This window comes from Sphaerulina musiva (assembly GCF_000320565.1).
Source record: "Sphaerulina musiva SO2202 unplaced genomic scaffold SEPMUscaffold_1, whole genome shotgun sequence".
Lineage (NCBI taxonomy): Eukaryota > Fungi > Ascomycota > Dothideomycetes > Mycosphaerellales > Mycosphaerellaceae > Sphaerulina > Sphaerulina musiva.
This window is the reverse complement of record NW_016017383.1, coordinates 1,919,126-1,932,086: the sequence shown is the minus strand read 5'-3', so window position 1 is coordinate 1,932,086 and position 12,961 is coordinate 1,919,126. Positions and strand designations below refer to the sequence as shown.

General features: G+C 53.5%; 5 protein-coding genes across 5 annotated transcripts; 4 read left to right on the top strand and 1 right to left on the bottom strand.

Annotated features, from left to right (window-relative positions):
* The first annotated feature begins 304 nt into the window (after positions 1–304).
* SEPMUDRAFT_145974 (uncharacterized protein) lies at positions 305–3,877 on the top strand. Its single transcript, XM_016903379.1, has 3 exons — positions 305–409; positions 551–830; positions 918–3,877. Exons 2-3 carry the CDS (start codon positions 798–800, stop codon positions 3,348–3,350), a joined length of 2,466 nt encoding a protein of 821 aa, XP_016764962.1. The 5' UTR covers positions 305–409; positions 551–797; the 3' UTR covers positions 3,351–3,877.
* On the top strand, positions 3,874–5,185 carry SEPMUDRAFT_104170 (uncharacterized protein; the record flags this gene model as incomplete). Its single annotated transcript, XM_016900532.1, has 4 exons — positions 3,874–3,947; positions 3,973–4,072; positions 4,139–4,337; positions 4,758–5,185. 4 exons carry the CDS (start codon positions 3,874–3,876, stop codon positions 5,183–5,185), a joined length of 801 nt encoding a protein of 266 aa, XP_016764961.1.
* Positions 4,807–7,301, top strand: SEPMUDRAFT_145973 (serine/threonine phosphatase PP1). Its single transcript, XM_016903378.1, has 5 exons — positions 4,807–5,301; positions 5,586–5,867; positions 5,920–6,321; positions 6,377–6,705; positions 6,762–7,301. The coding sequence occupies exons 2-5, from the start codon at positions 5,688–5,690 to the stop codon at positions 6,778–6,780; spliced, it is 930 nt and encodes a 309-aa protein (XP_016764960.1). The 5' UTR covers positions 4,807–5,301; positions 5,586–5,687; the 3' UTR covers positions 6,781–7,301.
* A 458-nt stretch (positions 7,302–7,759) lies between these two features.
* On the bottom strand, positions 7,760–9,937 carry SEPMUDRAFT_145972 (uncharacterized protein). Its single transcript, XM_016903377.1, has 2 exons — positions 8,624–9,937; positions 7,760–8,526 (listed from the first exon to the last, which is right to left on the bottom strand). Exons 1-2 carry the CDS (start codon positions 9,289–9,291, stop codon positions 8,196–8,198), a joined length of 999 nt encoding a protein of 332 aa, XP_016764959.1. The 5' UTR covers positions 9,292–9,937; the 3' UTR covers positions 7,760–8,195.
* Positions 9,938–10,527: 590 nt separating this feature from the next.
* On the top strand, positions 10,528–12,907 carry SEPMUDRAFT_56594 (SET domain-containing protein; the record flags this gene model as incomplete). The annotated part of the gene is made up of 4 exons (XM_016909406.1): positions 10,528–11,718; positions 11,804–12,116; positions 12,222–12,445; positions 12,548–12,907. The coding sequence occupies 4 exons, from the start codon at positions 10,528–10,530 to the stop codon at positions 12,632–12,634; spliced, it is 1,815 nt and encodes a 604-aa protein (XP_016764958.1). The 3' UTR covers positions 12,635–12,907.
* Positions 12,908–12,961: the final 54 nt, after the last annotated feature.

Genomic DNA, 12,961 nt, shown 5'->3' with positions numbered 1-12,961 from the left:
GCTGCATTCGTTGAAGACCCGGCTGGCGGAGAGGACGTTCGGAGGGGTAGCACAGAGAAGCCCATCGACGAGGCCGACTAGCTCAAAGCGCTTAGCGGCTGGCCAAAGATGATTTCATGCAGCTGGCGAGCCTGGCGAATGAGGGCCGGAAAATATTGGGCCTAGTGGGTGGCCTACCGATCACGCCGGCGACACATCCCGGCCACTTGATCCCATAGAGTTTCTACCACTGTTCGCTGCTTCGGAGGCGCCTCTGCCTTTGCTTTGAGTGCAGAAGCAGAACAGCATCCAGCAGAGAGGGTCGCGGGTGTGGTGTTGTTTGTCTTTTTGGGCGCTATTTGGCGGCTGACGTGCGCACTGCTTCGTCCACATCCATGATCAAGTGACTCTGGCTCGGCGCTCATCCAAGGTGAGACTACCCTCCACTACCAGCAGCGCACCGCACCGCAGCGCTGCGCAGCGGTCGTGGGCCTACGGGGCCTGCCTCCAGCCGTCTTATCAGGTGCACCACGGCACGGGGAACGACTGCTTGGTACTGATCTCTGCGCAGGCATCTGGTCGTCTCGCACAATAACAATAACCAGCGCTGCACCTGTGCCGTCGTGTACTGTTGCGCGCGCGGTCTCGAATTGTCTGAGAACCACGGCCTGCAGGCACCGTGTCATACGGCAACCACCACCACTCGGCAGACTGCATATCTCACGGCTTGCACCATCTCCGCCGCCGTCGTCGCCGTCGCCTACTACTCTGGTTGTCGGTTCGTTGCTCTTCGCCGCCCATGAAACCTACGCACAACGATGGACTCGGAGGATGGGCAGCTCTTCGTAAGAGTACGTCGCTACAGCCATGTTTGCACGCCGGGCGCCTTGCATGATACCTATCGCCAAGCACGGCCTCACTGACAGCTCTCCACACAGAACTTAGCATACTTCGTTCGAACGCATGAAAGAGCACTGGCGAACGCGCTGCAGTTGCAGCGCCAAAAGACGAAGCATGGCAAGGACCAGGTCCCCGTCGAGCGTCCACAGACCTCCGCAGGACCTTCAAACACAATGACACTGTCCGAATCGCTGGCGCGCCCTTCGTATCTCCCCTTCTCGACCTCTACCAACCCCAAACCCGCGAAGCTCGTCCTCACCCCCCACCACCTGTACTATCTGCTGAGTATATTCGAGTCGGAGCTGAACATCGATCCTGGCGCCATGTCAATACGATTAGAAAACCTACACATGGACGCCCCAGCTTCGAGCTACATGTCGTTTCTCAATCATCCGCCGAGGCTGCGGGGGAAGCAGTCAGATGCGGACTCACTCAGGTCGGTGTCGAGCGTGCGGAGTGTCATGTCAAGCATGTCGTCCGTATGGTCAACCATCACAGGGCATAACGCCGCTGCAAAAGAGCAGAAAATGAAGGCGCAACATCGTGATGATCTCAAGTACTTGTACTCGTGCTTCACTAAAATCCCAGCCTTGCGGCTGTCGCCAGATCACAAAGCTCGCCCTATTGCTGGGTACGAGGAGTTCCCCTTCGACACAGCTGTGCCATTGTTTGTATTCAAGAACGTGAGTTCTCTTGAAATCTGTGATCTCGACTTTAGATCGTTCTATGGCTGGGACAGACTGTCGGAACAGGTGCGAAGCCTTACCGTGAAGAATGCCATGCTGGAAGATCCCATAGAGCTGCTACGAGACATTGTGTTGGACGATATCGAGAAGAGGCGCAAGCGGTCTTCCAAGACGCAGGTACCTACCACCCCATCGACATCTGGGCAATCGTGGTTCTCAGCCAGTCCGAAGCGTTACTCAGAGCTTGGCACATCTGTATCACAGCCGACTCCCCCTTTCACGTTTGGCCGGAGGCCTTCTCTTGGTCCTGCCCTGGCACTGGACCGAGGCGGCTCTTCTGAAGGCAACAAGGCTGCAGGAACGAGGCCGCCGAGCAACTCTCCCCCACGGCCAGCGACCTCGAGGCATACTTCAATGAACAAGCCTCGATCAACGCGGCCAGGCACTGCGAACATGCGCAGAAACTCAGGCAGCTCAGGCTCATCTCAACACGAGATGACGCCGCGCCATAGCTCCTCCGACCTGTTAGCTATGGGTATATTGCCATCGTCCAAATGGCGCTTCCTGCGACATCTGAGTTTGGCTGACAATTCACTTACACATTTGACCGTCAGCAGTCTCGCTCCGGTAGCGAGTACGTTGCAGTCGTTGGACCTGTCCGGCAACCTGTTCTCGGAAGTTCCAGAAGCATTAGCAAGCCTCACTCACCTGCGTGCGCTCAATCTGAGCCACTGTATGATTGACAGTCTGGGATCGCTTTCCAGAAACCCACTGCCAGCAATCACCACGCTCAATCTTCGATCGAACAGGTTGCTCTCCCTCGCTGGAATCGAGCGCCTGCTATCATTAGAGAGGGTGGACCTTCGCGATAACCGCTTACATGATCCTTCAGAATTGGCACGCTTGACCAACATACCAGATATCGTAGACTTGTATGTCATCAAGAATCCGTTCACGAGGACTCACAGCAGTTATCGGATCACTATCTTCAATCTGTTCAGATTGGCGCCGGGCTATGCGCAGGATGTGACAATCGACACCATGGCACCTTTGTACCATGAGAAGAAGTACCTTGTTGATCGTGCGCCTGAACCGGCAAACAAACAAATCATCAAACCTCCGCCGGAAGAGGACGAGGTGCCTCCGCTACACTCTGTGGTAGATGTGCCTATCAATGCTGGACTTGAACCCATACCAGAGCCTCCAGCCAACTTGGGCCACCGCCGGTCTCGGTCGGACATGGGGCCTCCGTCCACGGTGCGGAGAAAGAAAACCCCACGTCGGAGGGTTTTGGAGGCCGCGCGTGTCGAGCCGCAGTCGCCATCGAAATCTGACTCGGTGTCCGCCGAGCCTCCAGACCTGACGGAGTTGCCTCCCATGCCACACACTCCAACCACTGAGAGTGATCAGCCGTCAACTCCAGAAGCGACACCGTATCGTACTGCACCCTCGACACAATTGCCTCAAATGAAAGTCCCTGTCCGGCCGAAGCTTGACACTGGCTTCACGACACCAACTCCGCCCCCGATAATCAGAGATTGGTCTGACGATGATCACTCTCCCATGCGATCGCCAGAAGGGCTCGATCCGTCCTCAGAAATGTACCGTCAAAAGGTGGAAGCACTGAAGCATGACTTTGGACCCAATTGGCTGTCCGCTTTCAACGAGAACAAGCTGACCGAAGACCGCATGAGGAATCGAAGTTTCAGCCCAGCGTCTCGAACGTCGCCAGCACGACCGGATCTTGGCAGAGGTGTCAGTGTCGGCGGCAGGACGCTTGGCTGAGCAAGACGAAAGCATGTTTGCAACGACCTGTTTTGACATCAATTTTGCACTGCGACGGCGTTTTTGAACCATCTTCACTCGGCAGCGTGCGTGTCTTGCACAACATTCTAGCCCTGATGCACATTTTGCATGTTCACAGGCCGCATTTTCATGATGCAGTTTATTTTCTTTTTACTGTTTATTTTTTTGAAAAATGGTTTGGAGTGGATTTCTGCGGCAAAAATTGGGTCCCTGCATTCGGGCGGCATTTCTTGCTGATTGTGTAGATGATGAAGCGTGCGTGTCTCATGGAGAGGCACATAGAGACGAGTTGTGTGCTTGTGTGGTATGATTGGAATGCATCCATAGCGAGGCGTTTGGGAGATGAGCGTTTGCTGGCTATCTGTTGAAGATATTAGGTACCGTACTGTGGAATAATGAATGAATTCTCGCGGAGCACACGAATGTTTCTCCACGATCCAAGCAACCAAGATGCAGCGAAGTCGACGGCATTGCGGGATCACATCATATACTATATGACCGCATGCTGCCGGAGATCAAGCTCGACGCCAGCTGCATCCGTGCATCCGATCTCGTCAAGGTGGGAAGAAGCGGGCTGTACGTAGCAGCAAATCGACGGCAGACCGTGCAAGTTGAGTGCGCACGGCAAGCTTGTCGTTACTCTTGAATTTGATGATGGTGATGATGGTGATGGTGGTGGTGACGATGATGATGGTGATGAAGTATGATTGGTAAGATGCTTGTGATCAACACACGAAACTGATGAGATGTGCTCCTGGGCTGCTCAGTGGATGATCGAAATCAGAACTATTACGTCCATCCATTGTTCGTGGACGGGAGGCGGCCCAGCTGCCCACTGGTCGCTTTTGTCACTCGCACTCGCAGACGAATGGTGGCAGCAGGCTGCAACGGGGATCTGCGCCGCGAGGGGAGAGATGGTGGCAGTGGGATGGATGGAGTCGAAGCTCGAGACTGCTTCTAGACGTGGTCAGTGGAGTGGGTAGGGTCAGGTAGTGTGTAAGTATGTAGGTGGTTCGAGCGGGTCGCGCAGTAGCGGCCGCAGCCAGGCCAGGCACGGGTTGAGTACTGGAGTCGTTCAGTCTGCTGCTGGGCTGGCAGCGTAAAAGGTAGAGAGAGAGAGAGAGAGGGCAGAGATGCCATTCTCGGATGGTCGTGTCGTATACAGGTAGAGGACGAGCACTTGTTGGTGGCGCGCCCTCCTATGGATTGCATTGAAGTACATGTAGTCTGTCATCAGCGTGGAGAGTTACGGTGGGCGAGGGAGTGAGTGGTGGTACGAAAACACGCGTCTCTGCCTATTATTGGGCAGCAGTCCATCCCTGGAGGTTCCCTTCTAGCGCCAAGCCAAACGAGTACAGACCAAGGGACTGACGGACCTCCCCTCAGGACGCTGGCAGCTTGAAACGAAGAAGTTATTCTCAACCACCATCACCACCACAACCACCACCACCACTCCCATCCGCGCCCATTGCCCCCGACGCCATTATACACCTCGCTGCCTCTCTGTCCCCGGACGACTCTGCTTCGCTGCTCTTGTGGCACCTCTGTTGACGGCTGACATCGAGCGCCCCGCCCATCACCAAGCGAGCGGTGAAAACATCAACGCCTTGCCTTTCCGCCTCAGCACCTTCGAACTTCCACCATCCGTCCGCCCAACAACACCATCGCGACGCGCCCGCACCTCACAGCCACAGTGCACCGCCCCGCAGTCACAAGTGCTCTACTCCTGCGCTCCGTCAGCAGAACACGCGAACCCGCAGGCCTTGCAGCAGCGTCATCGTCGCGCCGTCCGGGCCATCCACACGGCTTCTTAGAGGTGAAGAAACCACCTGCACGCGCTCGCCGGCATCACAGGATATTGGAAGCCGTCTCCAGAGCAGAGTAGAGACCCTGCTGTTCCCGAGCCTTTGCGCTCATCATCTCACTTTCGGTAAGCGCGCCTTCTTCCTACTCTTCTTTTGTGCACAGCAACATGGCGGCGACGGCGACGGCAGGGGCGACCGTAGGGGTGACGACGATGGGTATTGGACTCGCACTACACTTTTGAAGCAGCCTACACATGACACGTCGCGGCATTGGACGACGCGTACCAGTATTTTGCTCAGTCACGTGCATTGAGGCATTCCTGGCAGCGGTGCGCGCAGAAGCAGGCTACCATGGGCAGCGCTCATTGTCACTGCCCAGTAAAGATTCCAGCTGATGACTTCTCCCCAGTTCTCTTTGCCACTTGCGCCTTCCTGCCGAGCTTCGAATACGACTGGCTGAGAGCAGGCTCCGCCTCAACGTTATCCGCTCCTCTCACACCAACTGCCCACAATGGCAGATCAAAACGACGTGGACTTGGACTCCATCATCGACCGACTTCTGGAAGTGCGTGGTAGCCGTCCGGGCAAGCAGGTGCAGCTGTTGGAAACCGAAATCAGATATTTGTGCACCAAAGCCCGTGAGATTTTCATCTCGCAACCTATACTGCTCGAGCTGGAAGCGCCCATAAAGGTTGGTGACATGGCACTGCGGTCTAGAGGAGAATGAGCTGACAACTGGGCAGATTTGCGGTGACATCCACGGACAATACTACGATCTGCTGCGCCTGTTCGAGTACGGCGGCTTCCCCCCAGAGGCCAATTACCTCTTCCTCGGCGATTACGTCGATCGTGGCAAGCAGTCCCTCGAGACCATCTGCCTGCTCCTCGCATACAAGATCAAGTACCCGGAGAACTTTTTCATCCTGCGCGGCAACCACGAGTGCGCGTCCATCAACCGCATCTATGGCTTCTACGATGAGTGCAAGAGGCGCTACAACATCAAGCTGTGGAAGACATTTACGGATTGCTTCAATTGCTTGCCAATTGCAGCCATTATTGACGAGAAAATCTTCACCATGCATGGTGGCCTGAGTCCTGACCTCAACTCGATGGAGCAGATTCGCCGGGTCATGCGTCCAACAGATGTATGTGCCAGGATCATGGAGTGTCGAGTACCCCCTCAAACTGACTTTCGAACAGATTCCGGATTGCGGTCTGCTATGCGATCTGCTGTGGTCTGATCCCGACAAGGACATCACTGGTTGGTCGGAGAACGATCGTGGCGTGTCATTCACCTTCGGACCGGATGTCGTGTCTCGCTTCTTGCAAAAACACGACATGGATCTCATATGCCGCGCACATCAGGTCGTTGAGGATGGCTACGAATTCTTTTCGAAGCGCCAGCTGGTGACGCTATTCTCTGCGCCCAACTACTGTGGCGAGTTCGACAATGCAGGCGCCATGATGAGTGTGGACGAGTCCCTGCTGTGCTCGTTCCAGATTTTGAAGCCTGCGGAGAAGAAGCAAAAGTAAGCCATTGTATTCTGCTCAATACTTGCACGGACACTACTGACGCATGCTGTAGCAGGTTTGGCAGACGATAAGCAAATCGCCCACGGACGACTTCGGTCCAAGAATTAGGTGAATCCGGCTTGCCCAATATGCCGAGTCCGGAGAGTTGCTTGCGGGAATGAATGGCGACAGCGTGCACGGCATTACTGAACGAGGCGGAAACACTTTTCACCAGACTAAAGGAGAGGGCAGGATAAGTTGACAGGCTTCGTACAGAGGCGATGGGGAGTGGTGAAGTGTACGATTTGTATGGGTTAAGAATGGCCTCGGTGACCGTGGCCAAGTGGATGAGCCAGGTATGCCCCGTTCTTGTACGCACTCTGGGAGGAAGTAGCGCAGACAGCACCAGGATTTCCTGCAAACCGTATCGATCATTCTGGTGTTTTGTCTTTTACGTTTTCTGTGATTGCGCTCCTCTTAGTCTGAAATATCTGGGCTCTATTCAGACGTACGTACATGTACCTTTGGAGATGAATCCACGGATGCGATTTTAAGACCTAGGTAGCTACAGCAGTTGCTGAGCTGATGTTGATAATCTGCTGCCACGCACCCCCAACAAACCCGTTGAAACGTAAGAGCTGTTTCGGGCCCTGGCCGCCGGAGGTGAGTCCATGGTAGTATATGGTCATAATAAGGAAGGAAGGCGGGAAATGCACTATTTGTGTAATCCTCTTCTTCTCCTTCTTCTTCTTCTTCTTCTTCTTCTTCTTCTTCTTGGTAGAAGTGGGCGAGAGGGGGGGGGGAGAGAGGAGGAAAAGAGAGAGAGAACTGACAAAAACAATCTTTTACGCAAATGTCCGGTAGTAAAGGTAAGAATGACCTTTTGTGTCTACGTGAAGAGACTTTTGGAGTGGTAGTTAGTAGGGGGTAGGTATTACTAACTACTACTTCGGTGGTGGTGGTAGTGGTAGTATCAAGTCCTTTTTGTTCTCTGTTTCAAGTAGGTAAGAAGATGAATGGACAGATGAATGGATGGATTGATTGATTTATTGATTGATTAATACTGTGTAGGTAGGTAGGTAGGTAGGTACCTGAGGACCGAAAACTCATTCAAGTCGTGGTGGGCCAAACAAAGGAAAAAAGTACAGCAACAGATATTTCCCCCCCCGGGGTGGCCACTAAAAAAACTTCAATATTCGATTCGCACTAAACTTCGACATTCGATTCGCACCAGACTTCGACATTTGATTCGCACCAAACTTCAACATTCGATTCGCACCAGACTTCAACATTCGTTCCTAACTTCAACATTCGATTCGCACCAAACTTCAACATTCGTACCGTACAAACAACCCTTGTTCCCCCATCCCCCCAAAAAGGCAGCACGTTCAGGATATCAACGCTTTGCAAAACAGCTCGGATAGGATTCCCACAAAGGAAAAGCTTGATGAATCTCCAAGAAAGGCAGATGAAAAAGTTCCTTTTCGACCTCTTTCTCTCTTTCTCGTCATAGCGATCTCAATGTCCTAAGGGCGGCGTTGCCCGGTCTATTAAAAGAGCTCTTATTGGCACTACTTCGAGATGATCGGGAGGAGACACGAGGCCGATTGCTGCTGCTGGTCTGGCATTTGTATGCATGGCGAAAGTAAGGAGTGTGCCAGCGGTCCAGACGGCCGACATAGACCCATTGGTCGCAGTTGCTGCAGAGGGCATCGTAGCCGACTACGCCCTGAGCACTTCGTCCGGCTCGTGGAGCAGAGAAGAATTTTCCTGTTGCGCAGCTGATGCCGTGTGTGTAGTGCATGTGGTACCAATAGGCGGAGTCTTTGAGCTTGTGCCTGGAGGGTACAAAAAGACAGAAAAAAACGTGAGGTGTTAGTATGAGTATTTTGGGAAATGGATTGGACAAGTTGCTGTGTAGAAGGAGGTACGTACCAGGTTGAGCAGATTCCACAGAATCCTGTGCGCGCAATGCCTTCGCCACGGACCCATCTTGCAGCGTACTCGTCGCCATCCCAGCGGGGATCTTGGCGACGAGGCTTGGGCAGGTCGGGATCTTCGTCGTCGTGTGAGGGATCTGCTCTCGATGTACAGCTTTCCAGCGTCAGTTTGAAATCCAAATCAGCTGGAAGGTGTGCTGCGAAATCGTGGGCAAGTGGTGTGTCGTCCGAAGTGAGAGTTTCGTGCTCATCAACAGCAGTCGGAGATTCCATCCACGCTGCATGAGAAGAGCAATCTACTGGGCTGGGGGTCCCCGACTGGTATATCATGCAGGCTGGATCTCCCGAGTGCCAAGCAGGCGGTGCAGAGTACGTGCTATTCCCTGACGATGAAGTGGGAGATGTTGAAGCGGAGCTGAAGCTAGACCTCATGTGTCCAGAATCTAGGGCAGGATAGTGATGAAGGGACCGGTACGATGCGTAGTGATTGGCTGCAAAGTAGCCAGGCGCCTGTTCGGAATTCGTGTGCCCAAACAGGTGCTGGTGCTGGTGCTGATATTCATTGTTATGGCTGTTATAATTGTGGTCATTGATGACTTGATCAGGCCAGGTCATCCATCTGTAGTCGTTGACTGCCTCGTAAGACTCATAGGCCCAGCTCATGGTTGCCAAGATCGTGGCGAGAGGGATATATAAGGATCAACGCAAAGTGTGATAAATGTGATGTATCACTTTTTTTCTTTCAAATTGAACCAGGGGAGCGGCAACCACCTCTATTAAGAAGTGTTCGGGGCACCAGCTGAAAGGTGGCCACCAGCCTTGATAGTGAATTCCTTGGGACAGTCCCGCCGCTGCAGCAAGCTAAATGGGGGTTGGTTGAGCTCGACAAGACCATCGCGTCTGCGCACCTTCATCGCTGAGGAGTACGGCTTAGTGGGTGTTCATCTCATAGACATCAGCGCGGATTAGCGTATTCTTGCAATATCGCGGGTCCCAAGATAGCGGCCGGGACGTCTTGACGCCGGTGTACTCACGCAAGGGAGGGAGGGACCGACCAGTAGGATGGTGTGGTGGCATGTGTCTCGAGTGGAGTTGACTTGGAGGGAGTGATATATTGAGGGACTCTGGACCACCCATATTCTCTGCTCAGATAGTGCAAGACTGGCGGTTACTTGCCTGACGGTCCGTCCCCGATTATGCAGGAACAAATACAACCACGTCTAATCAGTCTGACACTCTGGGCAGAGGCTGTGCCGTCGTCTTCTTCTTCTTCTTCTTCACTTCAGGAGCACTTCCCTGTGAATCCGTCTTGAACCCCGAGCCACCCCCCTCCCCCATTCCCCCTCCCCCCTCATGCACTCAACCATGGATTCCTTCAAGAGGGGACCACTTTCGGGCCCGAGCAGTGTCCAGAGTAAATCATTTCACTTGTGTACTGTCGGCACTCGGTTGCTCGCGGCCTGCAACGAGGGGCGGGGATAATGGGATGGTGTGCTTGACTATCATCACATGCGCATTCCAGTGCTGCTGCTGTGCTCGAGCTACAGAACAATGCCGACTGCGCAAGGGACAGACTTGCGTGGGTGAAGTGTGTGCGCACCCCATCGTCGATCTTCCTTTTGCTTCCCCCCGTCGGCCGGGGCCTAGGAGGTAGTTAGGGGCTCCCCTTTTCGCCTTTTGACCCTTGGCCCTGACTGTGGCGGTGGAAGACGGGAGTCTTATCTTCACATGTGCCAAGCCCAACCACACGTGCGGACCAGATTTAGCAGGCAAGGTGGCGTGGGCCCCCCTCTCCTCCCCCCCTAGTAACTACCAGCGGCATAACACAATGTCTGTATATGACTTCATGTACTCCTTGTGGCCCCGACTCCTGTCTCTGGGATGGCTGTTCCTCCGCCCATGACCGACTCCGATGTCCAGTCGCTCGCTCGTGACATCGGGGCGCGGATCACAGAGGAACTGCCCAACATTCTCCGCCAACTGCTGACTGAGCAGAACCTCAGCAGCGGTCCACTGCAGTTCGAGTGCAGTCTGCTGAGCGGCCAGCAGGACCAACAGCATACGGTGCGTCTCGCGGCAGTCGATATCACGGACATTACCGACGTTGGTACGCCGTCTACCACGGCGGCGACGACGACGACGACGTTGAGCAGAAGTGGAAGTAGAGATGCTAGGCCAAGAGATGCCGCTACTCTGAACGAGGGCGCCGACAGAGCATCGAAGCGTCGTGCGACTTGTGATCTACGCATCGGGCAAGGCGAAGGCGAGTCTGGACCACAAATTCCAGACAGCAGTAGTCCTTCGAGTGCGGTCATCAGACGACTGGAAAGCGATGTCAGAATTTTCCCGCAACGTAAGAAACGACTACTCCCAGAGAATCCCAATCTGCAACCTTCGAGTCTGGACAAACTCATCCACGGTATCTGGGACTCTATCTATGCTGCCACTCCGCTGGATCCAGCAGAGGTGATTCGGCAATGGCACGCCATCGAGCCTGGACAGAGTGGTGCACTGCTCGATGTCGGAGTGAATGCCGTGTCCGGCCGAGACGACACAGTGCGGACGGTGTTTGGCAAGATGAACCTTCTGACCCGTATGGTCAGTCAGGTAAGCAGGACATATCGTTCTCTCGAGGTTCTTGTCCAAGCCCAATGGACACAGTCTTTCGATGAACGCGTGGCCCACCTCAGCAGCTCCATGACCAGTGAGAAAGCCAAGAAGGCATGTTTGAAAGAAGCATGCGTCGATTTTGGGTGGACGGAGAAGGAACTGCGCAACAAAATGGCCATCTGGCGTGGCTACCACGACATCAAGAGCTGCGGTGGCTGGGCTGCCCTGATCTTCTCCGGCATGGGACTCTATCGCTTCTGTAAATATCGAGTCTCTTTCACTGAAGAGACCTACCAGACCTTGCGATCCTTACGCCATCGATTCGAAGTTGCAGCAGACTGCCTGCATCCGCGCTGGCGACAATTGCTGGCTATCGTGGGTGAACCCCTCGAACGCAAGTATGAAGGCCACCCTCACGACTGGGTAGTCTGCGGGCCTGGCGACGAAGCCATTCCACTTCCCGTCACATATCAGAAATGGGTGAGTCTTATGGACACAGCCCACCCATCATGAGACTCTCACGACGAGAAAGGTCCATGTGGCCTGTGTACTAACGGTGTCATAGGATAAAAGCTTTACTTATACTCATCTTGACGAGTCACTAATCGACGAAGACGCGTGGGGCATGTACGATCCTCGCACCGTCACGCCTTTGACAGATCCTGCAGCCTACGAATGTCAGAGCTGTGGCGAAAAGCAGTCGGACGATTCTCGCCAGAATAACTGCATGTGCTTCCCGAATTACTACGGCACGAAAGCTCGATCAATACCAGTTCAGGTGTATCGAACTCCCAACGGCAAGAATAATGGACTGCTCGCATGCTGTGCTTTTGAGCAAGGTGCTGCCATTGGCGAATTCATTGGCGAGATTACCTCGGGTACGTTTTGACGCAGAAAGAGAGAGAGAGAGGGATTAGACTACATCGCCTTTACCGAAAGAAGAAGAAAAAGAAACCCTCACTAACATCAAAAACTTCTCCCAGGAGTGGAAAACAAGGATGTCATGATAGGCCAAACCGACCGCGCAGTCTACCAAATCTGGCAAGGGAAATCCGGCAACTACACACGATTTGTAAACCATTCCTGCGCACCCAACAGCCAATTCGAACGCTTCGTATGGCTCGGCAAGCAAAGAATCGTCCTCGTCAGCAAAGGCGTCGAAGCAGGTGAAGAAATTACCGTCGATTATTCGGATACTTATTGGAAGGTTAGTTTTTTTTGCTCTTCTTTCAACAACAACAACAATCCCCGCCTTGATACGATGTGATGGACTCCAACGACTGACTGATCTTCTTTTTGGTTGTTTCAGAACCTCAACAAGAAGTGTTTATGCGAAAGTTCCAAATGTCGATATCGGAGGCAACCTGAACTCTTGACGGTTTCTGGTGTCACGTAGGGAAGAATGGGATTTACCACAGAGCAGAGAGGGGGCGGAGAGGGCGCATGATGTGTAAGATATATCTCTTATAGAGTCTCGAAGGTTCCAAAGCTCGAGATGTCGTGGCATTTTAACCTCCATTGTCTATCTATCCTATGTCATCCTGTTCTGGGAATTTGAGGCCAGCGGTTGTATGACTCTTGTCTACCACATGCGCTCTCTCTCTCTCTATATATATATCTCTTTGTAGCGATCTTCGAAGAAATGGCAAGGGCAACAAAACTTACAAACGAAAACGAAAAACGCTCAGCACAAGTGTCATCATCAGGCGAGAAAAAAAAAAGA

Excerpts from the sequence above, each read along its gene's own strand:
- SEPMUDRAFT_145973 (XM_016903378.1), top strand. The coding sequence starts at position 5,688 with ATGGCAGATCAAAACGACGTGGACTTGGACTCCATCATCGACCGACTT. Across the intron at positions 5,868-5,919 it reads AGCTGGAAGCGCCCATAAAG|ATTTGCGGTGACATCCACGG; the intron begins GTTGGTGACATG and ends ACAACTGGGCAG. Across the intron at positions 6,322-6,376 it reads GGGTCATGCGTCCAACAGAT|ATTCCGGATTGCGGTCTGCT; the intron begins GTATGTGCCAGG and ends ACTTTCGAACAG.
- SEPMUDRAFT_145972 (XM_016903377.1), bottom strand. The coding sequence starts at position 9,291 with ATGAGCTGGGCCTATGAGTCTTACGAGGCAGTCAACGACTACAGATGG. Across the intron at positions 8,527-8,623 it reads TGTGGAATCTGCTCAACCTG|GCACAAGCTCAAAGACTCCG; the intron begins GTACGTACCTCC and ends TGTACCCTCCAG.
- SEPMUDRAFT_145974 (XM_016903379.1), top strand. The coding sequence starts at position 798 with ATGGACTCGGAGGATGGGCAGCTCTTCGTAAGA. Across the intron at positions 831-917 it reads ATGGGCAGCTCTTCGTAAGA|AACTTAGCATACTTCGTTCG; the intron begins GTACGTCGCTAC and ends CTCTCCACACAG.